This window comes from Vanessa tameamea, chromosome 22 (assembly GCF_037043105.1).
Source record: "Vanessa tameamea isolate UH-Manoa-2023 chromosome 22, ilVanTame1 primary haplotype, whole genome shotgun sequence".
In the NCBI taxonomy this organism is placed as follows: domain Eukaryota; kingdom Metazoa; phylum Arthropoda; class Insecta; order Lepidoptera; family Nymphalidae; genus Vanessa; species Vanessa tameamea.
Window position 1 is genome coordinate 3,157,898 of NC_087330.1, and position 27,189 is coordinate 3,185,086.

General features: G+C 30.7%; 2 protein-coding genes across 3 annotated transcripts in view; one reads left to right on the forward strand and one right to left on the reverse strand.

Moving 5' to 3' along the window:
• Positions 1-429: 429 nt before the first annotated feature.
• On the reverse strand, positions 430-3,212 carry LOC113393610 (small ribosomal subunit protein uS9). The gene is made up of 5 exons (XM_026630590.2): positions 3,135-3,212; positions 3,001-3,045; positions 2,509-2,640; positions 1,109-1,223; positions 430-673 (listed from the first exon to the last, which is right to left on the reverse strand). The coding sequence occupies exons 1-5, from the start codon at positions 3,150-3,152 to the stop codon at positions 528-530; spliced, it is 456 nt and encodes a 151-aa protein (XP_026486375.1). The 5' UTR covers positions 3,153-3,212; the 3' UTR covers positions 430-527.
• A 321-nt stretch (positions 3,213-3,533) lies between these two features.
• The window catches only part of LOC113393615 (uncharacterized), a 39,279-nt gene continuing 15,623 nt past the window's right edge, over positions 3,534-27,189 (forward strand). Inside the window, exon 1 of one of the 2 annotated variants that reach the window (XM_026630597.2) lies at positions 3,534-3,766. The gene's annotated coding sequence lies outside the window, so the exon portion shown is untranslated. Of the gene's footprint in view, positions 3,767-20,542; positions 20,690-27,189 lie in introns of those variants that run through there. The other variant, XM_026630598.2, reaches the window with a different exon arrangement.

Below are 27,189 nucleotides of genomic sequence, written 5' to 3' on the forward strand. Positions count from 1 at the left end.
CAATTTTCAGATTTAAACCAATTATTTTTTACAAGAGTTCATTCTTAGTAGGCTATAATGACATATATGATGCTATGCAAGTAGATTAGAATATAGGAAAACCGGCGTACACCGTACTACTTTCTAACCTTCGGTTTTTGCGCACTCTGTATCCAAATATACTATATGAAGACACTACTACATGTACATGCAAAAATCTACGCACAGCTAACTTGTAAGTTTATGTACATACATAATAGTACCCTTATAAGAGAATAATGTTTTTTAATTCTCCAAATTCCAACCCTGTCATAAAATCGACTACTTTAGATTCAATTTTGTTGTATACCCTTGATCTTGCTGAAGTCAGTGTTTGAAAAGTACCTAACAGAAAGAAAACATTACGCAAATCGGTCTTAAAAAAATATTTATATTTAAATGAAAGGCAGATATGGTTTTACTTTTTTTTTATTTTTAAAACCACCCAATGATATCGTAATGACCACGCGCAGCCAATACGATACCACACGGTGCGGAAAGGTGCGGTGTTAACGGTAAGATTTCTGGTATCTGGCACGAGCACCTGGACCACCGAATTTCTTGGGCTCGCAGCGCCTGGGGTCAGCGACCAACAAACTTCTGTCGTATTGAACGAGGATATCTTTGATTTCCTTCTTTGATGCTTCATCTACATCTGTAAAACAAAATAAGAATAATTAACAAATTTGCTTCTTAAACCTTTTTAGTAACAAATAAATCTTATAATATTATATGTAGTGTACACTTCAAACAAGCAAGTTATATAGAGACTTGCCGTTTGGTAAATGTCACAATTTGATCTCCTTTCTCTGAAATGACTAACTCACATGGAAGCGAGACAGCTTTGGAAAGAAAGGGGTTACAATACACTAATTCAATTCATAAATATTTAAACAAATTTCTACATAAAATATAAATCAAAACAATTTAAATAAATTTGCTTGTAGAAAAGTACTTTAGCAGCACATAGACAATATAAGTGGTTTATAGGTACTTCTTACATTGCCCAATGACTCTCGGGTATGTTGGAGGAGCTAAGCTCATCTGTCTAACATAAAGATGAATATAACAAAAACTTATTGTTACTTACATTTTTGATAAAAGGCAATAAGAGCCTTGGAAATAGCTTGTCTGATGGCGTAGACCTGGGCGACGTGACCACCTCCCTTGACAGTGACTCTGATGTCGACACCGGAGAACTTTTCCTATACAAAACACAGATATTTTCATGAAATAAAATTAACATTTTATGAGTTTGATTTAAACCACCATTATAATGTTCAGAACTGATGTTCACTTCACATCTAAGATGCTCAGGTTCGGAATAAGTTTATTCATCATTAAGTATTGGAAATATTGATTAATGCAAATTACCCTGTTTGTTTGTCTTGTCCATATTAAAATAAGAGTTAAAGCATTTTATATCTACACGTTTTTCTTTATTGAAACACAATGTTATATGTTTTTCTAAACTTATGTCATTTACTTTTATTAGTAAAAAAAAAAGTGATTAACTAACAATTTTATTCATTCTAGTGTTCATTCTGATACATTTGAAAATAAAAAAAAAGTAGAAATTTAATGGTAACTATTCTCTACAACTACTTTACTCATAACTAAGTTTAACACAAAGAATGCATCAAAACAGCCATAAACAACTCATGAATCTTCCTTAGAATTATTCTTTATCATTACTAAAATTTTGTATTGATTAACTAACATGGTAATTTAATTCAACAGCCTTTCCCTGTTCTGTGTATCACATAAAACTCTTACTTATTGTTTAACTATTATATTGGCTATTTGGACATGGAACCTATAAAAACAAATAGTCATAACTTTTACTTATCAATCAGCAAGCATCATGTAAACGGAAATAATATGCTTGAAAATAGTTGATAGGGTAATAGTAATAATTGTTTAAATTATAATTTATTACTTAGTGATACATTTTTTGTTGAATGGCCCGATATTAAAGAGTTAGTGTGATTTTACATAAGACAAAAACAAACAGTGTTAGATAAAAAAAACATCAACAAAATATTCACTACCTAGTATTACAATAATTGGTTAAAATTAATATAAAATTTATATTTGTACACTAAATGATATATTAATATAATTTATAGTATTTATTTTTGGATCATATCAGCAAAAATGTATGTCCAATGTATCTATGTAATAAATTGATTTGTATTCATTGTGTACAAATAAAATTGGAACAAAACATGCTACATACTTAGCAATACTTCTAACAAGACCTACTGCTGAGCATATTACTGTAATGTGAACATGCAGTTTGAAATACACGGATATAGCAAATAACACAAAACAACCATGCACATTTATGCAAACTAAAGTCTAGTTATACTAATACATTCTACATAAAATGTATTTTGTTATTAATGATACCAGACAATTGTTGTTGGTTTAATAGATATTTTTCTGTGTTAAATAGCACACATGGAATTTATAGTTGTAAGACTGTACCTTGCCAAGCAGAAGGATAGGCTCCTGTAATTTGTATTGAAGTAGACGGGGCTCCACTAAATCTAGCGGACGTCCGTTTACACGAAGTACTCCATGACCGCGCTTGCAGTAAGCTACGGCTGTTGCGGTTTTCTACAAAAAAAAACGACGTTGATATTATAGTTAAAAGTTAGGTTATGTTTGTGTAATATTCGCAATTCAATTAAGAGTTATTTTGTAGTTCCTATTTAGACCACCCTAGCGAATAGCTTCTAGAATGGCTGGTACAACAAAAACAATACTTTTCTTTCCTTTATTGAGACCGTTAAACAGTATAGGTTATAACGGCCAAGGCAGGAAAGTTCTTATAATAACCTCAATATTTAAGTTGGAATTGAATAAATAAAAAAATGGTCAAATTTATCCGCAGAAAAACATTATAAGATATAATTTATTTAGTTTGAAATAAACGAAAATTAAAACAACACGTGGATGCAATTTGAACAAACTTACCTTGCGTCCGAAGACTTGGACGGCCTGAATTGGTTCGCGTCTCGCCTGTAAACACCAAATATAGGAATTTAATATAATTTATTAAAATATTTCACATGATACTATAAGTAATAACAATTTAATAGAAGACTCACTTCTTGCACGGCAGCCATTTTGACAGAGAAAGAATGAGTTTTTGCATAGACTACACAAACTTATTTAGAGACAACAGACAGATATTGTAAACTTTAAGAAATATTAATTATCTGTATTTTAATTTTTAAACTAAATTATATATTATTATTACAAATAAATAAAATAAGGAGTAAAATATGAAAAAAAAAAACATTTTTTGGTTAAATATTAATAAATTCAACGATTTAATAAAAACAAATGAATATTTTACCGACATCTAGTGGGTAATAGCTCATCGTAAAATATTATCGGTAGATGTCACTAAAAGATTGGAAAATATTTTTCAATAGAGGTCACTATGTTATAGGAGTCATCAAAACAGCGGCTTTTCGATGACTCAATACATGCGGCACGCATTGTTTTGTATTCGCCGAACGTAATCGCGAGAGTCGAGTCGTGCGTTAAGCTCATCGGTAGTGCACGCTTCTATTCAATGCGTCGCGAAAACATTCTCGCGTAAGTGTTATAGAACTTGAAACAAAACAGTGTGAATCAAAGTTGTTGAGAGAAAATTGTGCTTTATTGTTTATGTAATGTACTCTTGTGACATAAGTTTGATTAAAATTGATTTCAAATAAAAACAAATCTGAAGGTAAGTGAAAAATATTAATTATACGTTATATTATTATTTATTACATTCTTCAAACTTTAAAATTGAACTTCAATAATAGGATAAATAGATATATATTTTCGTTTCTATTGTATTAAGTGAAGCAAATTATAATAGGTACTTAATTAAAGTTTAAGTAAAATTTCAATTATTCTTGTCTTCAAATTTTTTATTCGTGAGAAAACATATTTTAAAACAATACTAAGTTACAATAACTACAAGTGTTAAGTACCTTTACTACTTATTTACTATACCTTACAGTACATTTTTTGTAGTGTTTTTACATGTTTTATGTTGAGTGACGCGTCACAAAAAGTAAATGATTCATGAAGGAATGTGGTCGACTTCACATACATCTCGAGATAACTTAGATAGTTAAAAATCATAACTTTTATAGTATTTGAAAAAGGTTTATTATGTTATATAAGTTATTAGGTATAACTTATATATAAATCTTAAATAGAAAAGATAATTAAATTAATTAAAAAAGATAAAGAATTATTGAATAATTAAGATTTTGTTTTCGATTAGATTGTTATGCATTATTAATTATTTTTATTTTCTATTGAACTTTACCTTGTTAATTTTTTATAAGTTATAGTAATAGTCTTATATACCTTTAATTTCTTTTTAATATTAGTTGTTTTCACTTGAATATAAAACATATCTTTTTCCGTTAACTGATATGGTATTATTCGTTTCAAACTATAAGATGTTAATATACAAAATAAATTCAGAATTTAGTTTCTTCCTCATCTATACTAATATTATAAATGCAAAAGGATCTTTGTCTGTCTGTTACGCGTTCAATGCTGAACCACTGAACTGTATTTGATAAGATTTGGTACGAAGTAAGTTTGAACCCCAATATAGACTACATTTTATGCCTAAAACTAGTAAAATAGTAATTATAATTATGTACTTAAACATCCGAATCGCGCTCCATTGTCTGGTAGGTATAAGTTTTATTCCATATACTTATAGAATTTATATTCTTGTTTAGGATCATATTCGATATATTTTTTTTTATTAAGTCATTACAAAGAGCGTCTTCTCGTGTGCTTATATAGATAAGAAAAACATTGAATTTTCTTTCGATAACATTTGACGATATTAATCTTATTATCGTAGATATATTAAACGATTCGATTTGTTTATTTAAAATAAAAATACCTAAACTACATATAAACAATGTCAATTTTTTTTTTTCTTAAATATTCCCGTAAGAAATCATATCGAGACCATTCGATTCGATCATAAATCGATTATTAATAATAATAATTTTGTAAAACAATACACAAACTTATCATCAAATATATCGGTACACTAGTATAAAAAATGTCTGACTAAAATAAAAACCACAACATGAAATGATAAAAACAAAAATATCGCTTACAACCGTAACCCTACTAATGCTATTAAATACGAAAGTAACTCTGTCTGTTACGCTTAAACCGCTATGCGGATTTAGATGAAATTCGCTCGGAGTTTAAGTTCCGTAGAGGACATAGGCGACATTTAAAAAAAAAAAATTGAATTTTTTGAATACAATTTTATAAATTTCGCGCGGATAAAGCCGCAGGTTCAACTATTTACTACTATAAGCTACTATACATGTTTCGCATATATTATTCTAGATAAATAATCGTTAGTAAATAACAAGTACATAACTTTATATTATGAATTAAAACAAAAAAATACTTTAATATTCAAATCTAGGGAAAGCAATTTAATTCGATATATGTATATTTAACAATCTGTTATGCGATCGTATTATCTATTACATAACACGTGTTTCTATTCTTATTAACATACTAATTAGGTGTTAGTTTAATTACCTAGTCAGTCAAGAAATTAGAATAATTCACGCATAAATTAATTACAAAAATAAGTAGCTTAAGTTCAGTTTAAAAAAAATACTTGGTAAGTACTAAATAGTAGTGATGCTCTAGTTATTTTTTTTTTTTCTTAAACAATTTTTTTTTAAGAAGTTATGGTAGAATAAGTGAACTCACATGCATACATGAACGCTGAAAAAATTACACTCTTTTTTTGGTAGTCGTGTTACTTCGACGATGCCTAAGACTTAGTAAGACGTTCATTTGCCTTACCCAGATGTGGGTGAGAGAAGTAGTTAATAATCACTTCAATATTTTAATTATATATTTATTTTTTTATTGAGATAGTAAATAGTTTTTAAGGTATATGAATGTGGCTACATGACAAACTAGTTTTCGTCTGCAGTTCCGCCCGCACATTAGGGGAAGAAGTCGTAGGTTGTAGATATAAAATGTAGCCTATGTCCTTCCTTGGTTCGTAGAATGCTACATACCAAATTTCATCAAATTCGGTTCAGTAGTTTTGTTAAGCACAACAAACAGACAGACAGAGCTACTTTCGAATTTATAATATTAGTATATGTAGCGGGATCGGTCATTGACCCTGACATTGTAGTACTAATGCTTCAAACATGTCACCTTTGACTTGACTACAGAGTTATGTATGGTCAAAGGTGGCTTTTTGTAATGTGATTCTATTCACCTGCCATATCAGATTTCACAAAAAGTTTTAATTATTAAAATAATATTTTACGTTTAATTGATTCTTATAAATTGTCCCGAAAATTAAATATTTCAAGGATTCTACAAAAATTCAAGTAATCACAGACCAAAATAAAATAAACAAAAGAGTACTCAGATAAATTGAGAATGAATTTAAAAAAAATCCTTTTAATTTTTATTTTCAAATTTAGAACTCTTCGGTATTTTAACTACATCGGTCGTAATAAAATAAACCCAAACTCAAAAGTGATTAGTTTTATCACATAAATATTCAATCACTCGTCTGGTACAAAAAATCACAATTCTTTATAACTGCTACGTTTATATGTTAGTTTGATCTATGTTTATATATTTCCCCCTGGGTTTTTCAAGCAGTCAAACTTCTTGGTTAATTATAACGAAGCTTTGCATAAGTAAACACAATTATTATTACGGATACGGTACTTAAAAAAATAGTTTAGAACTTACTTTGAGAATAAGGCCGTGTTATCCGGTAACCTAAAACATCTTGATATAACTCTTATTAGCCAAAAATTGGCATCGAGGAAACCTTGTTTGCCTCGAAAAGATGCAGTTTCTACTCAATCCCAAATACTTCAACTTCTGTAACTTCAGTATTTTGATTCAAAAATATTATTTTAATTAGCTTGAAGACTATTAAACTATCGATATAATTGATTTTATATAAAGTTTTTAACAATATCCAGAACAAACTAACAAACACATTATATCTATTAAATTTTTTGTATAAAAAATAATCTAAAAATAAGAAAATATATTTATTTAAAATAACTTGAAAGGAAGCTTTAACAGATATCATATAAATTATTGAATACCGAATTAAATAACACTCAAGGCTTGAAATATTATTAAAAAATAATAATTTGATCTAATGCATTTATTAAATCTTTCTTGTCAATTATCGGTATACTTTTTAATCGCGATGGCAACACCAGGTTTATCGGCCGTACCGTTTACTGACCGACAGGTATACGGCTTCCTGTGTATTAATGGGGTCAAGATAATCCATTTATGTCCTAACTAGGTCTTAATGTTATGGTGTCACGATAAGTACTATGGTTTATATGGAATATATATCATTCATTAAGAACTGATTCTATTATAATAGCTTGTAGCGTTGCTATCATAGAAAATAAAATTAAAAACTTATGCTACTAATTTATACACATAAAATAATATTAAAATAGAATGAAAAATGAAATAGGTTTCATAATTATATATTATAGTCTGTGTAAAAAAAATATTGTCAATAAAATACTGTTTTAGCTGGATAGTTATTAATCAAAATAATAGTTTTTTTTTTAATGTTCCCTGTATATTCCGTTTCACTTTCAATTTAGACGATAAGATATCTTTTTGATCAAATGCTTCAACCTAGTTCGATAACTCGCCGTGTCAATAACTGTCAAATATGTGTTACGCAAAAAAAAGCAATAAATATATAATTTTTCGAAGAAATCAAAAGGTTCCTGAACGTAATTAAAACGCACTTAATATTTCTTAATGGCAATGAAATTTTGCATTTAAAATATGTTCTAAATTTTACTAATTAATTTTATCAATCCGCCTTTGTTTTGCACAGGTACAGTTTGTTAATTAAAAAAATAATATGATATAGATATAATTTCTTTCTAATATCATTTAAAAATAATGTAGATGTCTACCAGTGAAAATATTTTTAGAAATGCATTCGTCCATTCTAAATTTTATCCATGGAGATTAAGCCGTACATAGTTAAAACCACTTTTATCTCTTTTTAAATTGTATTATAAATGTCTAAAAATCTTTTAGTGAGATAACAATTTACAAAAAAATGCTAATGTCAGATTTGTATTTTGATAATATTAAAACTTTTATTCAATCTTCACTCTTTTATATAACACGTTTCGGTTAAAAATAACGATATAATCTGTTCATCCTTATAACTCAAAATAGTTACTATACCAATATAAAATAACCAAAGTTAAAGAGGCTTTAACTGAACAATTTCTAAACTGGTTATAATACCTACGTACATTTGTTATATTTTATTATGAATATAAATAAAGAAATCATTTTAAATATATTATTATCCATTAAAAGAGGTTCGTTGGTTGAGTGGAGAAAACTCTGGGCGCGGTTCACAATTATCTTAAGTACCCATCGTGAGCTCTAAAATGATGCAAGCCCTGTAACAATAATACGCAGTTTATTGTTACGCGTTACAAACGCTTACTTAAAGTAACTCCATGATGATGGCCTATCTAAGAATGTACTCAGTGATTTCTTGGATTAATTAACATTAACTCCAACTATCAATCATCTCCAAATACTGATGATAATTATATAATTAAGTTGAATTAATTTATTAATAGGGAAATCAATTTGAGTCGTAAATATATATTTAGGTATTATGTAATTAGGCAATTAAGTTTTAGTTACAACAAATTTCCATTTCGTTGAATTTATAGTAAAAAAAAAACTGACAGAACTGGTTAATATATTAATATTAAAAAGAAAGTGATATATATTTGGATACTATCTGTGTCGTAATATTAAAAAAAAAACACACAGCAATATTTTATACTCCGTCAGTTAGTTCTAACTCGATATACTTAAGATTTTATAGTCTTACATAATATATGATATTTATATGTAATATATGAAATCAAAAGTTGTAAGATATTCTAATCTTATCTATATTAATAAATATGACAAGGGTTTTTTGTGTTATTTCTATGAATAAACTGCTAAACCAACATACGTAAAACTTATAACAGAGTACGCAGAGCGTTTAGCTTTTAGTATTACTAGGCAGACAATATCTGCCGATGGTTTTGTTTGTCATTATCATTATTACATATTATTAAAATGAAGTCGTCTCATCTGTCTGATATACTTAAAAATTACCGGACGGATTTTTTTACGATTTTCATCAATGGGTGGTGTGATCATTAAAAAGGTTTAAGTTTTAACTTTTGTTGGATATGTCAGAAAAGTACCCTAAAATTTAGATTTAAATGCTATTTGATAATTAAAACATGATATTGAACTAAATAAATCTAAATCATAGAACAGCAAAGACACGGACAACGCGTCTGTGAATAATTTCAAGAGAGTTTTTACAAAGTTTCTTTGTGACGTTTGGAAACGATGAGTTAATGACGCAAGACTGTAGCTTCTAGAATCTTCTGTCGCATAAATCGCACTCTTTAATTTTCAACTCACCAGGTATGCGATATCACGTGAAGCGAAGATATTACAAATATGGTTGTAGATATAATTTCACTATGTTTACATTGCTAGCGAATACTCAGTAATAAAACGATAGCCTTCTAATGGGTGGTCGTGTCGAACACAGATTATAAAATATATTAGAAGTGTCATTTTAATTTAATTGATTTTATTTCATCTCAATATCTAAATTGCATTGATAATCATTGAATTTTATTTAATGTCAATGCCTGAGATGTCAAAAGGACAATTTCAAACCAAGTCATGTTTACTACCATGCCATTTCTGACTAATATCTGTTCTATGGTTACACATTATCTCGTCCGGTTGAGATGTTAAGCATTTGTCTTTGGTAATATGATTACCGTGGTAATCATGCTTGCTGTTTAATGTTGTTTCGTTACACAAAATTAAATATAGTATTACTTATTGCGCCATAGCTTTGTTATTCAGCGAATAAATTGTAGAAAGTAATTCTACGAAAAGTCTAGTCAATTTGTAAAGCAGAAAACTCTTCTATTAATCAACTTGAAAAAATTATACGGCGGTATATCTTTCGAAGCAATACTATTTTTATACCGGCCACATTTATAATCCTGTATCGTATACTGAAATGGAAGATTCTAGATGGATATTATAAAATAATTGAAAATCCACCAAAATAATAAAAAGGCTGTGGCGATTTGATTATTATGTATATGTTATGGTACATTCTTACTTTAAAATTAATTGACCGATTTATTGTTAACTTTATAGTAAAAAAAGTAAAATACCATATGTACGCGCGAGAAAAAAGTGGACTGTAGTTAAGGAAAAAGGGGAGTTGTTACCTCAAAACTGGGCTCTGACTTATGAAGACACGTTCTTCTTGGGAGCGCTCCCTTGGTCTTCATACACTCGAAGAACACAGCCAAAGGGATGGGTGATATTACAGGAGAAGGATAAGGCCGTTACACAAGCTAATTTCAAAAGTGCGGCGCACTCACATAACACACGTTACCGCGGCTCACACGAGAAGGGAAGAGAAAAAGGAAGTACGTCATACGTCAAATCATTCCATAGACAAATATTGACGTTTCAATGTACGCATAAACCTAAATACGCTACAACATAACAATAAAGGATTTAATCCTATTCATACTTTGCCAATTTACTAGTGTGTGAGTACTTAGTCACCAAGTGTTGGCTAGTTTTATCGACGCGTTCCCCTTAAACCCTTTGACGGTCAATCTAGACACATAATTGAGAAAATCATGTTTTTCACCTTGCAACTTGCTAGATTTGACGTAAATAAACACATAGGTATAGCAAGTTGCAATTTTTTTTAATAACGAAACAGATAGGCAAACATCCCGTATTATCGTTTTATATAATTAAATCATCAATTATGTCAGTATATCACAACCGGTATTTCTAGTGTGTAGTATGAAGTATTTTCTGATTTACATATGACGCATCTACATACAATCGTCTCTTACTGTGAACATTGTGACAATTTCATTATTATGAAAATATTCAAATATATGTAAATTACTGTATAGTGTATTAATGAAAAAAATAATAATTTGAATTCCTTTTTTTTATAAAAAAATAAAGAATCCTACCCTGCGGTACACCGTAATGAAATTGTTATCAAGGGTAACAGCCGTCAAAATCGCAAGATAAAGATGCACCAAAGACATTTTTAAGAGTGTCATGTCCGTTGTGTCCGCAGTTTCACTGCCTCACACATAATTCAAACAGGAACCCAAGACATCACGGGAACATTACACAAAGATATGTTGCATTCATTCGACCTTGAATATTAATTTATTTACAGCCTATTCCAATGGAAGTAGGTAAAAAGATAAACAAATCTTAGATTTACGTATTTCATGCGATTTGCTAATAATTCAGCTATATTGTGCACTACTAAAAGTTTATTTAATAATATTTATTTATTTATAATACAACAATATTACACTTAACCACTTATTTTTACTTTAATTTTACTTCCACAATTCCGATAAGTTTCGTCGACGTTCAAAACGCCATTTTTCGCAAATCCATTGTAATCAAGCTCTCGACCAATGAAATCGCGTCAATTTGCTGTCAAATGTTGTTTATTTGACTTTATCCCTGTCATGGTTGGAATACAGTATATGTCCACGAGGCGTGCATAACAGATACGGGAGGAGAGAATACATATAAAATACATTCTTATGGTTTATATTTCTCTTAGTTTATGGCGGTTATAAAAACAATGTGCACGTAATTAGGTAAATTCAAAGTTAAGCGGAAAATATATGGTTTTTAATCGCGTTACTGACACACTTGCGGTTTTCCTCACATCATCAGTGTTAATATGGAATTATTGCGGCCTAATGATGAAGTCGATCAAAATAGTCCATGGCTTTTAGTTTTAACACATTAACAATCATTTGTTACCAATTTTCAATTCATTGTCATCAAAATATATTTACCACAAAAGATGTATAAAGTAACACAATCAATACCTAAATAAATAAATAAAATATCAATGTCTTTTCTCGGGGAATTACCACATTCCTATTAACTGAAGGGGGAATAAGGTTAGTTGGTCCAACCAGGGGGGTCATTAAGGCTAAAATGTTTAGATTGCAAGTGAGTAAACTGACTGAAGTTTGACAGAAAATCGATAGAAATTACTTCGAATCGAATTGAACGCATTTATCGATTGTCGTCCGCTTCGCTGTCGCACAGGTGAGATCGGTCCTCTAGTTATGCTGTTTCCTGTTATGCTTTCGAATGAAAGTCTAGACATGTCATATAATATGTAACTAGGAAACCTTAGTAAGTACTCTACACACGTATAACTTGTCTTGATTCTGGATTTTGTTAGGTTTCTTGTAATTATACATTATCACATAACTTGGCAAGTTAGTCATTGTAAGTTACCTTAGTATCCAAATATACATATATGTATAAATATATGTACTGCGCTGAATAATGCGTTTATTTTTTATGTTTAAACGCACTAATATCTATATCTAACAGTTTACTTACTTGCTGTTTCCAATGCAATATATTAATAAATTAAATAATATTAATGACATATAATACTTTTAATCACACGGTACGTTTTAGAAATAAAGAAATGTAATCGCTTTTGCTTATTCAATAATTTACTAAACATTTCACGCATAACTGGCTATTTCGTACATAACAATCCCATGACATTGAACTTGGTTCATTCAATTTGTATTAATCATTCATTTAAGTCGCATTTTTATTGCGGATATGATCGAGATTAAATCGTTCAATGAGTTTGGTTCACTTGATAAATAATAAATGTGTTCGATCGATATCTTTAACGTGAATGGATTAAAGTATGTTATTTCTTAATAATTAAACTACGTTTTTTTAGTTTCACTGTGTCAACGTTGTTACATTTATTTATATATAAATCCAGGAAATAAAAATATAAAAAATCCTTTTGGCGCATATTTATTCCAGTAAACAAACTAGATGATGTATTTTTTTTTTTAAATTATCAGCTGTTAACTAATGTGACGGCTCTGAATCAAATAACTTTGCAATTTTGTATATTAGTATAATAAAAAAAACAACTTCTCTTTTTTATGAAATATTATCATCAACTATGACTATTTTATAAAACCTCAAAGGTCAACGCAACTATGAGTTGTGACTCATTCGCGAATTTAAAGTCCGTAAGATCTGACTTCTCGGAATAAATCCGACATTCCCCGTGACTTGATCTACCTTATGAATGAACGACTGACTCATTCACTTTTACGACGTTCTACTTTTAAACTTTTTTTTTTTGTATTCGGAAGTTATTATCGTACATAAATTATTCTTTTAGGTTTTTGAGTCATCGTTACTATAACTTTTTTCGAAAGAAGGTCAATATTTCCTTTGTTCTATTAAATTTACTATTATATGCTAATCGTCTTGTAAAATACAGATAAAAGTTTATTTGACTGTCATTTATCGAGTAATAATAATAATAAATTCATTATTAATTTAAAAAAAGTAACCTTTTTTACCATTATTATAATATTTATTTATATAATTTTATTTTATAACCCTCGATATAAAACGAACTCAAACGAAATAAGAACAGCTACAGCTAGTACATACTAATAAAGCAACAACAGTTGTAAATAAAACCTAATATTACATGTTAGTAAATTAACCGGATGTCATACAATCAACTAACAATAGTTTCACTATCTATTCTGTTACAGACGGACAATATGATATACATACGGTAACTAGGTTAAAAATTACAATAAATTCAATCTAACGAAATCTGGATAACAAAGAGACATATTCAAATACACAAAATGATTGTCAAACTTGTGATGTCTATTTTATACAGAGTAGAACTTTAAGAAATATTTTCATTTATAATTTGTAACTACGAAGAGAACTAAGATGTACAGTTCCTTGGACCCGTAGTAAGTCTGGTCTACATGCTCTAACGTATGAGATTGTTCCTGTACAGATACGTATGAGATTGTTCGTTTACGGACGACCTTCTGAAATTATAGCGATGCCGTGATCCACCACAGTAGTTCTTCTTAAGAGAGATTAGCAAACGGCGGTAGACATATTATAATGGTCAAGTGTGTGTATGTTACTGTAAAAGCTCGAACTAAGGTAAATCTTGAGATTATCCAGTAAAACATAAGATTTACCGATTATGAATGGTAAATGTCCATAAAACTTTGGGATTCGAACTTTTATCATCATTCACTTGGTAAATCTTAGGATTTACATGTTAGGTTAGGTTGGAATGGTAAAAGTCCGTAAAAGTTGTCCCTTTATAATAAATATTTACATTTACCAATTTAAAAATCTTAAGATTTACCGTAGTTCGAGCTTTTACAGTAACATGTACATTAAGTGAAGTCTCATATTTCAACGAGACGGGAAATCTGTCACGACCGGAAAAAGATCAGGCAAGGCCGGCTTTACGTGTTGTCCAAGGTACCTACACTTCAAACACCTGCCAGGCTTCTACTGAAAAATCCTTAACAGAACATTTTTCAAACAAATCACCATATTTCAACAAATCACATATAAGGGTTTCTGTAAAATGTTATATGTTATAACGTGTTTACAAGGATATTGTATTAGGTAATAAAATCTATAACACGCCACGATTTTCATTCACATCTTCCTTTTAAACTGCATCCTGTAAAACTAACCTTTGTAATAAATCGAAGTGGATATCAAAATTGATATGACGATGTCTTACGAGACGAAGTAGATAGATTTTGTTATTTCATATAATATAATTGTTAGTTAGAAGACGTTCCCACACAAAAAATATAACCATTGTTATTTTTGGGTAATGTTATACCTTTCAAATGTAAAATATTCGTCGATGATATTTTAAAACATTATTATTTTTACGTTCCTCTTTATTATGTTAATGGATGTACAAATTTATTATTTTCATAATGTTAAATATCATCTATAAAAAACTAAAATGAATATAAATGTCCAACTCCTTAGCAAATACTTCTCCGTTTATTCCAGCACCCTGCTCTAGCAGCAGCAAGCAGGTTGATATGGCAAATTTCATTCGATTTTTTACGTAGATATTCTCACGAGGAGAGATGAATTATGAACGTAAATAAAGCACTTGAAAACGTTGCCTGTCCGGGTTTAATTCCACAGTCAGTCGCTCTGAGCCATCACGGCTTAAGAACTTGTTAACATTTTCACATGTTTACTTTACTCATTCACTTTTGACGTGGGCAATTTTATATATTACATAAAGTAACTAATTTTGAATATGTTGACAATGAATGCTAGAAACCAGAGAGAGAGACTCGATGATATTGAATATCGACTTAAAATCTTACAATATATATCTTAATATCCTCCATAAATCTACAAATATATAAAGACTAGCTGTGCCCGCGACTTCGTTCGCGTAGTTGTCGGAAACACTATCATGATTATCGTTTGATTGCTCACGTTGGTTTTTGTTATTATAATCGTCAATAAGATTTAATAATATGTTTTACAGTACTTTAGCGTAGATTATATTTTTAGTTTTATTTTCTTGTGGTAGAAGAACATACTGATTTTGCCCGCAACCCGATCTTGACAACGCGACATATAGTTGGCCGTGTGAAAAGCAGTCTTGACGTAAATCGATTCCTACGTGTTTAAATGTTTGGCCCTGTGATTTATTAATGGTTACGGCAAAAGATAACTTAATGGGAAATTGAATTCTTTTAAAATTAAAAGGTAAATCATTTGGAATCATTGGGATGCGAGGTATAAGCACTGTTTGACCAACTGCCGGACCAGTCAAAACTGTTGCAACGATCACGTTATTGCGAAGGAATTTTACTTGAAGGCGGGTCCCGTTACATAAATTTGGTGGTTTAAGATTTCTGAGTAAAATTATCGCAGCACCTATTTTTAACTTCAGGGAATGTGGTGGAAGGCCGCTCGGGTTTAAAGAATTGAGAAACTCTTGTGGGTAATGGACAGCATCTTCTTGATCCATTACATTATCAATAGATGTGTAGGTAGTTATATCGCCTGGAAGTTTGGTTAAAATTAGGTCGTTAATTTCGTCAACGCTACTATTTCTCGCCGCCAATATTGCCCTTTGACACATCCATTGGTAATCTTTATTTTCTATTTCGACGATATTAGGGTAAACTTTTGATATTAAATCCTCTATGCTAGTCACTTTTTCTCCTAAATCGCGATCAATTTCAATTTTATTTTCAGAATGAGGTACTTTTCCATCTCCTATTAAAAGTAACTTTGAAGGAAAATTTGTACTTCCTCCCCCCAAATGTGCTCTCATATTCGTAGATAGTTTTAAGGTATGGACAAATTTCCATAACGGTGAACTTTTAAGGCAAGACCTTACAATGTCTGCTCTAGTTCCTCTTAAAATTACCGGTAAAGTTTGTCTAAATAAATTACCAACATCTGTGTTTTTATTGCTTATTGTTAAACGGTCAATTATGACAACCCTTTTCTTAAACATAAAAGAAATATTGTACAATAGTGTACGATTGCGAATATTTTTTTTGTTAACAATTCGATGCAGGTGTATCGACATCTGGATGTAAGACAAAAGAAAAAGTCAATTGTAAATAAATAAATCACAAACAAAATTCATACTCTGCCAAAACAAACAAAACGTTCAACAGGAAATGTAATAGTAAATCTGAATGACTTTTCTTTGTCTTGGATTAGGAGAAAAGTTCATGAATTGTAATACCTGACGGTAGACATGTTTGCTTAAACACTCAATTTTGATTCCAATTTTCTGTCATTATATAGGACCACTATGTACGTATAGGGTTTAAAAAAACATCAAGAAGAAGTGTATTTATCGATAGACCAGATTTACAAATTTGGAGTATATCATATATTTACAAACCTACCGTGGCTGACACCGCCTCCAAAAATAACAATAATTTTAACTATAATATATTATCGTAATAACTTTGCTGACTTTTAAATAGTCTAAATATTTTAAATTTCATTTTACATAGTATAAATCTAAAAAATATTGTGATCATTGTTTGTTATTCATAGGTTTGTGTTAGGTTAGATTTAAAGTGGGTAGGTACATACTTATCTCCTTGCGTGGAAACACAGAACGTACCTACATATTGGTAAGTAGAATAAGTTACTTGATTATTAAGTTGTAGAATAATAAGCAATTATTTTTTACTTTTTAGAGCATATTATTTTTTTTCTCTTTTGAAGTCGGTTTTTTTTTGTCAAAATTTTTGTTTCTAAAAGATTCGGCCGAGTATCGCTAACGTGCTCCTTAGAATTGTTCCGTTCCCTTCCGTACCGTTACTTTGTCATGGATCCTATGCTCAGAACCTTACCAAACTTTCACCATAGTACCCTTGAAGTATATCCTTTATAATAAAAAAAGAATCATTAAAATTGGTTGGCACAATTTTGAGTTATTCACCTATTTATCGCGCACATACATAATGCACATTTAAGACTTATATCGTTTTCATAGGGATACCATCATCGTAACAGGATAAAATTAAAATGGGACCCCACGGGAAGCACTACCTTTCAAACAAAAAAAAATTATCAAAATCCAGTGAAAAGTTATGAGGTAACAAACATATAAAAAACAAAAAAATACAGACGAATTGATAACCTCCTCCTTTTTGAAGTCGGTTGAAAACAAACAATATTAACTTAAACGTAATAAGATAAACAAACCGAACAATAAGAAGTTTAGATTGTTTCTCCTTTGGTGTTATTATTCCATAAGGTGATTATAGTACAACCGTGTTGAATATGCTTGAACGTAATAGAATTTACTTGAAATATTGAACTACTAATTTATTTGTGTAGTCATTTTAATCGATATTCACCTATTTGCTTATTTGCATAATTTATTTTCTCAGTGATGATTAATCTGCATCGGTGAAAGTATCGCTCGCCATTTTGAACTTTTTTACGTGTGTAATGTAATTTTTATACCTTATTTATACCGTGAAACGTTTGAATTGTTTACTTGCAAAGTACGAAGGAATGTTCATTGAAATTTTATCTTATATCGTAAGTTAAAACTACAGCAGATTATGATTTAAATGTAATCGATTTTAAACGATAAAAAATAATGAGCAAATAAGCTGATAACGAAACCTAATTTTGATAAATAATTTAACTATTAAGAATGTTAATTTTTTTAAGTCGTTATGTGCATTGCTACTTCGCAGAACTACACCCGCGGGTGAGAGTGGCGAGCGCGGCGGCGGGGCTGACCCGCCTCCCCCTCAGCCGCCGCCGCGCCCCGCCTGCTAGCACACTCTTAACAAATAGACATATAGTGTCACGGACTTTTTTTTTATTATTAAAAGAGGAATATATCTTTCATACACATTTTTTGAGTAACTTAAAACGTTTATGTTGCGCACGCATCGAAAGTCCATAAATGTGAATAATTTTCCCCGTTTTTGCAACATTTCTCACTGTCGCTGCGCTCCTATTGGTCGCAGCGTAATGTTATATAGCCTAAAGCCTTCCTCTATAAATGGACTATTCAACAAAAAAAGAATTTTTCAAATCGGACCAGTAGTTCCTGAGATTAGCGCGTTTAAACAAACAAACAAACAAACTCTTCCGCTTTATATATTAGTATAGATTTAAGCCGAGAAATGTATTGACTGCTGTAATTATCCAACAAATTACTTGCAATGATCGGGCTAAACCACGGAACCGATTAAAATGAAATGGGGTACGGACCAAGCATAAACCCTAAGGGTAGATTAAGATTAGTGATTTTTTCAATTCACCCCTAAAAAGTATAACAATTGAATCCGAATTCTTAGATTTTGAACTTTCATTTGTACATATCTAAAGAGAGAAACAATATTATTACTGAGAGAACTCTCAGACATGAAGGGCTATTGTCGATGTCTTGTTTGACTGAACAGCCAGCAAAAAACACGATGTATTATTACGAACATAACGAAAAGCCAGAAGGGTGTGCCTTGGGATCGTACTTTTGCGTTGCAGTCTAGTACACTAGCCGATCGCTGCTGCCTAATAATTTAAAAAGGAATACCTAAACGTTAAAATTCTACAATGACAAATATCATAAGAATAATTCAACGTATGTGAAGCTTCGAGCACAGCCAGTATGTATGCTAATATTATTACATAACAACGAAAGTCATCAATATAAACATATTTTTTGTTTATATAACGATAATAATCCACCCGAGTGAAACCAGTGTTGCACTAATATCTAAATAATGATGTTTTGATCACAAGGTGTCATCGATTTGTCCAAGTGATAGTTAAGTGCAGGAAATATCAGTCAATTGAATTCCGTGTGAAAGCAATGATTTACGATTCTCAACCAAGTGTGAATTATTGTAAACAAAACGTAATTAATACCAAATTGTTGTACAATATATATATATATATTTATAACAAGTTAATTTTAATCAAGATTTCAGGTTGATACTTGAGCATCTACCACTTGTGTTTAAAATTTATCACGTGCTTTGCGGTAAGCACAACCATCGTAAGAAAACCCGTAAGTGTCGATTGAATTTCAACATTGGGGTAGCGTGATGGAGCTCCATACCTTCTCATTCTTTTACAAGCTGTTACTTTATTTACATATGTTTTAATTTGTGTGTGTCTCTGTGCATATTGTTACGTGATCGTCATTAAAATTAAGGAAAAAATAAATGTAATTCATTACGACGCATAAAATACATTTACAATAATTTATTGTTCAAATTAAACAGGCTTATATATATACACATAACGCGAGCCAATATTACTACAAGATCCGAAAAGAGGTCGTCCTTCGCCCATCTGCTTATGATGTATAAAATAATCGCGATTTTATTGTCTAACAAAATATGTTCATTGCTTAAAACTAGGCATCCGAAAAACTGTACATGAATTACTATTAAGGTATTAACATTTAATATTGTAGCAGACATAAAGCGTATAGTTTAGAGCAATCGAGGACTATATAGCGGGTGCTATTTAAATTATATGATTTATAAAATAAATAATTTATAAGTGTCGGAAAGTACTGATGTCACTATGGACAGCAAAAACATTTTCTACATATTTTATATCCGATCAAACTCGCCATTGAAATTATACCGAAGTGAATAACTTTAGATCAGTTGTTAAATTAGGCGTGCGAATAAATACATTTTAATATATTCTTATTATGAGTAATTTCTCATACGTCTATATGTTAATAATTTCTTTGATTCAATATCAAAATAACAACAAAAAACAATAACAAACTATGAAAACATAACAAAAGATAGAAACAATGTACCAATTATACCTATTTGCTAAACAATAACAAATTTAATTAAAATGTAAATTCAATCCGACGCAATGATGCTCGCGATCTTTTTTTTGCTAACCGTACTGTTGCGACAGAGATGCGAATAGTGCGAGTGAGATGGCAGGAGTTTAGTCGTATTTTACAATACTGGCACGGATTAACGCAGAGATTGACGGTGCTTCAATTATAACACGCAACTATAAAGTGCGCAAGAATAAATATTTTAGTCTCTATTCTGTGAAAGTAAAATGAACCAGTCCGAACTTTGATAACATTGTAAGTACTTTAATTGATTAATGTAATTAAGGCTTCGTGCGACACGATCGCTTGTCTATAGGTAACATCGGTGACCCCGATATATCATAGACAATATCGTACACGGGAGTCAGCACGAGTCGTAACCGTTACTGAATCGCATGTTGCATAATTAATAGATACTTTTTATACACTTATACACCGTTTTTTTTTTTTATTTTATCTTACATAAATGGCAAAGGTTGTCCAAAATATTAACTGCTTATTTATGAATTGTTTATTGTAATTTATGGATACAGTAAGTATGTAAATGAGTATCACTTAACGTATTATGATGTTTGGTATGAAAAATTTATGACTTCTGTAATTAAACTTCACATTAATCTAAGATATACTTTTCTATTAAAAACCTATCGAGTATAGACTGGGCAAGTTCAATCGAGAATGCGAGTTAAGAGTTATAGTGATTAAAAGCACCCTGCGGTGCCGCTCCCGTTTATATTCTCAGTCATATAAAATATTAAATAGGTTTTTCATAAAGAAATATAGAAAGTTCCCAGTCTATGGAAAAATCTGCGAGATTAACTTTTCACTTCTGACAAGATAAAACCTATAAACAGTGAAATTTAATATCAATGTATTTTGTTTTTGTGTAAATAAATTTTAATATATTTATACAAAAAAACATTTTATATGGAAGACATACATTCAAATTGTCTCCTCAACATAGATATTGAATATTTGAATCGATTGAAACAACACTACTAAATCCGCCAATTTATTTTTAAAAAACCTAACGCCATTCTTGATAGCGTTTCGATTATATATGAGACTTCCCCATCCCTAACCACCAGCGCCGCCGTGCCATCGATGATACGTGTTCGGAATTCAAACTGATTCATCGGAATTCTAAAATGGCTGTCTGTCACACCGGCTCATGTACCCTACGTACCTACTGCGAAACTTAAATAGTGAGGAATACGTAAATGATTTCTAAGTAAATCCCATATTTATTCCGTACAATTGCTTCTTGGACGTAGAATAAATCAAGATGTTTTCTTGTATTTTGTATATTAAAACGTAATGCCATTAGAAATATGACATGTTCCTTGCAATGACATTGCTAGATAAATATTTATGAATAGCTTATGAATCACATAATGTCCTGAGAGGATAATAGCTGTTATGCGATATGTATTTACTTGTATAGGACATAATATAATATGTAATAATATGACTAATCGCAGCAAGCATTAAGCTCATCAAAACAAAAACACAAGAGGTAGGTACATACATATTTGTCTATTTTTAACTACAATACTTGACTACAAAAATATAATTTATTTTACTAAATTTTAGATTTCTAAATTGATACCTTGTACTAGTATCAATACTATTTTAAAAAATGGTCTATATTTAAAACTAAGATCACTCTTTACTCATATCATCACTCATAATATAGTGCGTAGTACACGTATATCGATGTTTACATAATGGTTGTTGCTAAAATATCAAAATAAAAAATGAGTAAGCATGTGTTTCTCTTATATAATATATTATTAATGAAATAATAAACAAACAAGTCTTATATTTTAAAAGAGGTATTTTCCTTCTTATTTAAAGGATAAAACTTTCATGTTGGCAACCCTGGATTTAATATTCTAAGCTTAAGTATTAGTATTCTAATACAGAGCTAGACCGGCAGGTGATCTCTACGGCATTTATTTCACATTCCAAACATTTATCTTGATCAGTGTGTACACACGTACACAGCTCTGCTATGTGAAGAGTTGCTAAATTCATTGAATATTCATATTGCAAAATTTTTAATAAATGACAAAGTAAAATATTTTGACAGCTATTTGACAGTTCATATATTAAATGACAATTGAATCAAATTATTGAATTGTTTATGTGTCGAGTATAATTAATTCATAATTCATATTTTACAATAATTAGTAATTAGTCATTGTAATCCTGGTTAGCTTATTCCATTTCATCTGATCTAGAAACGACCAGGATTAGGTTTGTTGTAGTGATAACACCTTTTGAATATTATTTTTCCAATAAATAATAATAAAAAACAAATGATGGACGGTTTTAAAGATGACGACAGCGAGAACGAACAGGTTTAGATGGTTTAAAATTAAATAGCTGATATAATCTAGCTTGTCTATGACTGTAACCTTCAAATAAGTAGAAAACAAACAATGCATACAATTCAACGATCTTCAAATGTTCTTATTTTTGTTTGAGATTAGATTAGAAATTGATCTGATATGTGAAATGAATTTGAGTAACGATACGTCTACTGATATAGATTTAAAATTTTTATAAACCTTTCGAAATAGATGAAGTAAAAAAATAAAACCAACATAAGCATATTCCTTTACTAGGCTTAGTCTTCCTCTATTGAGGTTTAAGCTTTTCCAATGCAAGTTGGATGGATAAAAATGTAGGAGGATTTCTATCCAAAACATGAAGGCTGTCCAACGACGTCGAGCTCAGAATGAATTGTTGACACAAATCAAACATATTAAACCTTTGTGATTCTTGCCATTAATCCAGAACCTTCGATTAATTCTCGTGTTTTATTGTCTTTGAAATAGATAAAAAAAAGGCTCCGATCAAAATTGTAACATAGATATTAAGTACACATGCATTCCATAATGTATTAGATTGAAACATAATATGTGATATACACTATTCCCACAATTATCACTTCTCTACCGGATACTCATACAATTCATGACTTGAAACTTGTTCGGAAATCTAGAGCACGGGAAGTGAGAACAACTCTTCTCCTCGACTCTTCCATTTCATTTTCCGAACGAGTGCTATATTTTGTATCATACTAATGCTTCAAATTAAAATATATATATATATATATATATATATATATATGAAAAATGGAAAGAAAAAAGTTTCAAAAAATTACATTAATGTACATGAATAATTAAAAAATAACATCTTGTATGAACCACTGTTGGCCGAAAGGCTTCAAAGTAGTAGATCTTCGGTTAAAATATCCCACTTCTATTCAGCTTACCATATCGTCTCGAAAACGAGATAAACGTCTCTAGGCACAATTACAATGAATCAATTTAGCTGTTACGTTTCTGAAGCAAAAATCGTTTAAGTTCTGTCACATGTATTTTTTTTTTTTGTATAAGATTGTGCTTCTCCGATTGTCACTAGCTTCGCTAAGAGCGCGACGAACCAGGCGCATGTTTATTAGTTGCGTTACATGTTGATGGTCACGTCACGTTACGTAATGTACGCTACTTGATCGATTGTGCTAAATCCGGTAGAGCTGTCACTGTTCTCAGTATACACTTTCTTTATTTAAGTGATGTTCAACAAATGTTGTCAATAATTTTCGTCGATTTATTTTAATAGATAGAATATGAAGTTTGTATATTCCACCTTAAAAAGTAAAATATGGTTGAAATATTTTAACTGGATCTCAAGTTTCGTTATGTTAACCTTTTTTTAAAACTTGTTATCGGACACATAGATAAGAGTACTTCAAATTTTAATAATTTTTTCTCCGACTGCTTAAAAAATACAGATTTATTGTTTTTCTCGTGTATATATACACACAGTGCTATTTCTTCAAAAAGCAAGACTACTTACTGTCCAAAGTAGTCTCTAAATGCAGACCCTTTTTTATTTATGCGTTTGCCCCATTGAAGCACAGGGACTCACTTCTACTAAAACCAGCGATACCCAATCCGTCTTTACCGGGATCACGGGATCAATATTTTACCCCCTTAAGGTATTATGTTACACACATTAAACAAATCGAAATATCAAACAATAATTCAGTCGTAATAAATCCCTTAGATAGAAATCCATCTAATTATTGATTAATCATTGGTCACAATACAGCGTAAGTGTTATTAGCGAGCATTAAAATAGTTAAAGCATTACCCATTAAAACAAACGCACGTGCAAATACCATCAAAGTGATTAACTCCCCATATTGAGAGACAAAGAGCATTCCTGCTGTAAACTGAGACACACACACATACATGTTATCGATACATTTTTTAAAACAATCCAAATTCATATCAAACATAATGATATCATCACCTTGCTGGCATAATAAAACAGTTGGTATTCCATTGCGTTTGCCTGTATTTACTAACGAAGGAGGTCCCACATCCAATAACCGTTTAATTATTTCAAATATAATCTAATTCGTATTTTTTAGCTGCCTTTACTCTTTTGTAATCGTCTCACGCACACTAACATATTGGTGTTTGAAACCTAGAATAAATCGTCTTACAAAATGGTGTTTTAATAGTTAATAATATGATATGTATCTATCTATATACAACACTGGTACCAATTTTCCATAACATTAACACGACACACTTGTGACATGAAATTACAAAAGTTATTTAAATAAAGTATATATGTACATACATTTAGAATTTTACTGTAGCCCTAGATTAATTTAACTAGAGAACAACATACTCGATGGTAACGAGACACGCAAGAAAACAACGATCAACTTGCCTTCACCTGTAACTGACAGAAACGGTCTTAGACTTATAAAAAAAAAAATGAAAATGTCAATCGATTGCGCGGGAAGCCGGGAACTCCATACACGGCTAGACATCTGCTGAAGAATAAATTGTTCATTACACAATTCGCAGCTGCGGGCTAAATGTCAAACCTTTAATTGAAAGCCAAGGTTTCCTTCGCATACTTCTAGTCTTTAATAGAATAATTGTTAGTGTTGCGAATGTTTTAGAGATGTTTTTGATAGCGCTTTGCGGTAATTTTACTTTGAACATTGTTTTAAAAGTCATATGATTTTTTTTTTATAGAATAGTTAGGCAGACGTACAAATAGACAAACTGATCTTAAGCAGTCATCGTTGCCCATAGACAATGCTGCTGTGAGTAATATTAACCATACCTTACATCACCTACCATTGCAACTAAAATGTAATGTCCCTTGTGCCTGTAGTTACACTGGCTCAATCATCCTTCCAACCGGAAAAGAACAATACTAGGTATAGGTTTTTGGCGATACAATATTAAATATTTTTAACGTCCTCCGTGGTCGAGTAGTGTGTACACCAGTTTTTATGGGTCCGCCACTCCGAGATCCCGGGTTCGATTCCCGGCCGAGTCGATGTAGTAAAGTTCATTAGTTTTCTATGTTGTCTTGGGTCTGGGTGTTTGTTGTACCGTCGTTACTTCTGATTTTCCGTAACACAAGTGCTTTAGCTACTTACATTGGGATCAGAGTAATGTATGTGATGTTGTCCAATATTTATTTATTATTATTTATTTTATAATACAATTATCAGTACATTTAGTCAACAATAATGTTTCTTATGCTATCTGTTGCCTCTTAATAAATCATTGTAAATGAAACTTATTCTATTAAACAACGAATGAAATTGATTTATCTTAACTTTAAAGCATATAAATTGCACATCGCATACAAAATACACACAACACACAAGGTGATATTTTATTCGTACCTTAAAGATAATCCGTTACAAATAATTAAATCTTCTATGTACAAGGTCGTCTTGTTTTGTAAACAAAACTCGTTGCTCCGGCTTCGGTTACTTTCGTTGCTTGTAAAAAAATCTATTGATTACTAGCTGTGCCTCGCGACTCCACTTTGTTCCCAGAACTCGAAAATCGAAAAACATATATTTATATGTATATCTATACTCATCCCCGGGAGACCGGGTTACCTCTTATCGAATTTAATTACGATAGGTTCAATGGCTTAATTGTATAAACAACCATATAGACAAACATACTTGTAAATTTATAATATAATATATAATATTTGTTTTAATAATACTAATCAACACATCGGTTAACAATTGCGAAAATTAAATATTGATAGCATGTTTCAATATAATGAAACGGAACGACAAATAAAAACTTCTAATCTAGAAAGGAACGAGTAATAACACGTTAAAAAAATAAAACAACATAATTCAACTATTAAATACATAATCGGAAGTTCATACTACGCCTACACGAGCCAGAATAAGTTAACTATCGCCACGTGCGGGACCGCTGCGTTTTTTTCAAGTCGGTTTATCAAACATATGCCACCGACGCGTGCCATATACGGCGCTAGGGTAATGGTGCATTAAACAATAAACGGTATCAATGTTTGTTTCTACGAAGTTCATACGTGAGCGTAGCATTTGACCAATGAGATGAAATGACGTAGTTCTTTTTTCACACATACAAAACACACACACGTGTAATTCCTCAATGCAACAAACTATTATTGATGGTTCAAATTAAATAGATTTGCTATCCCATCAAATTTATAGTATATTATTGTAATTTTTAATTGTCCAGCTAACCTTCACAAAAGAAGAGGGTACACTTTAGCCCAAAATTGAGACATTTACAGGCCGTTAGTTTAAAATATGAAAGTTTCATCTTAACGTCCCGATGTGCCTTATATGTCCCACTGAGTTTCTTTCGCCGGTTCTTCTCAGATCAGGGTATCTTCTTTTCCGGACC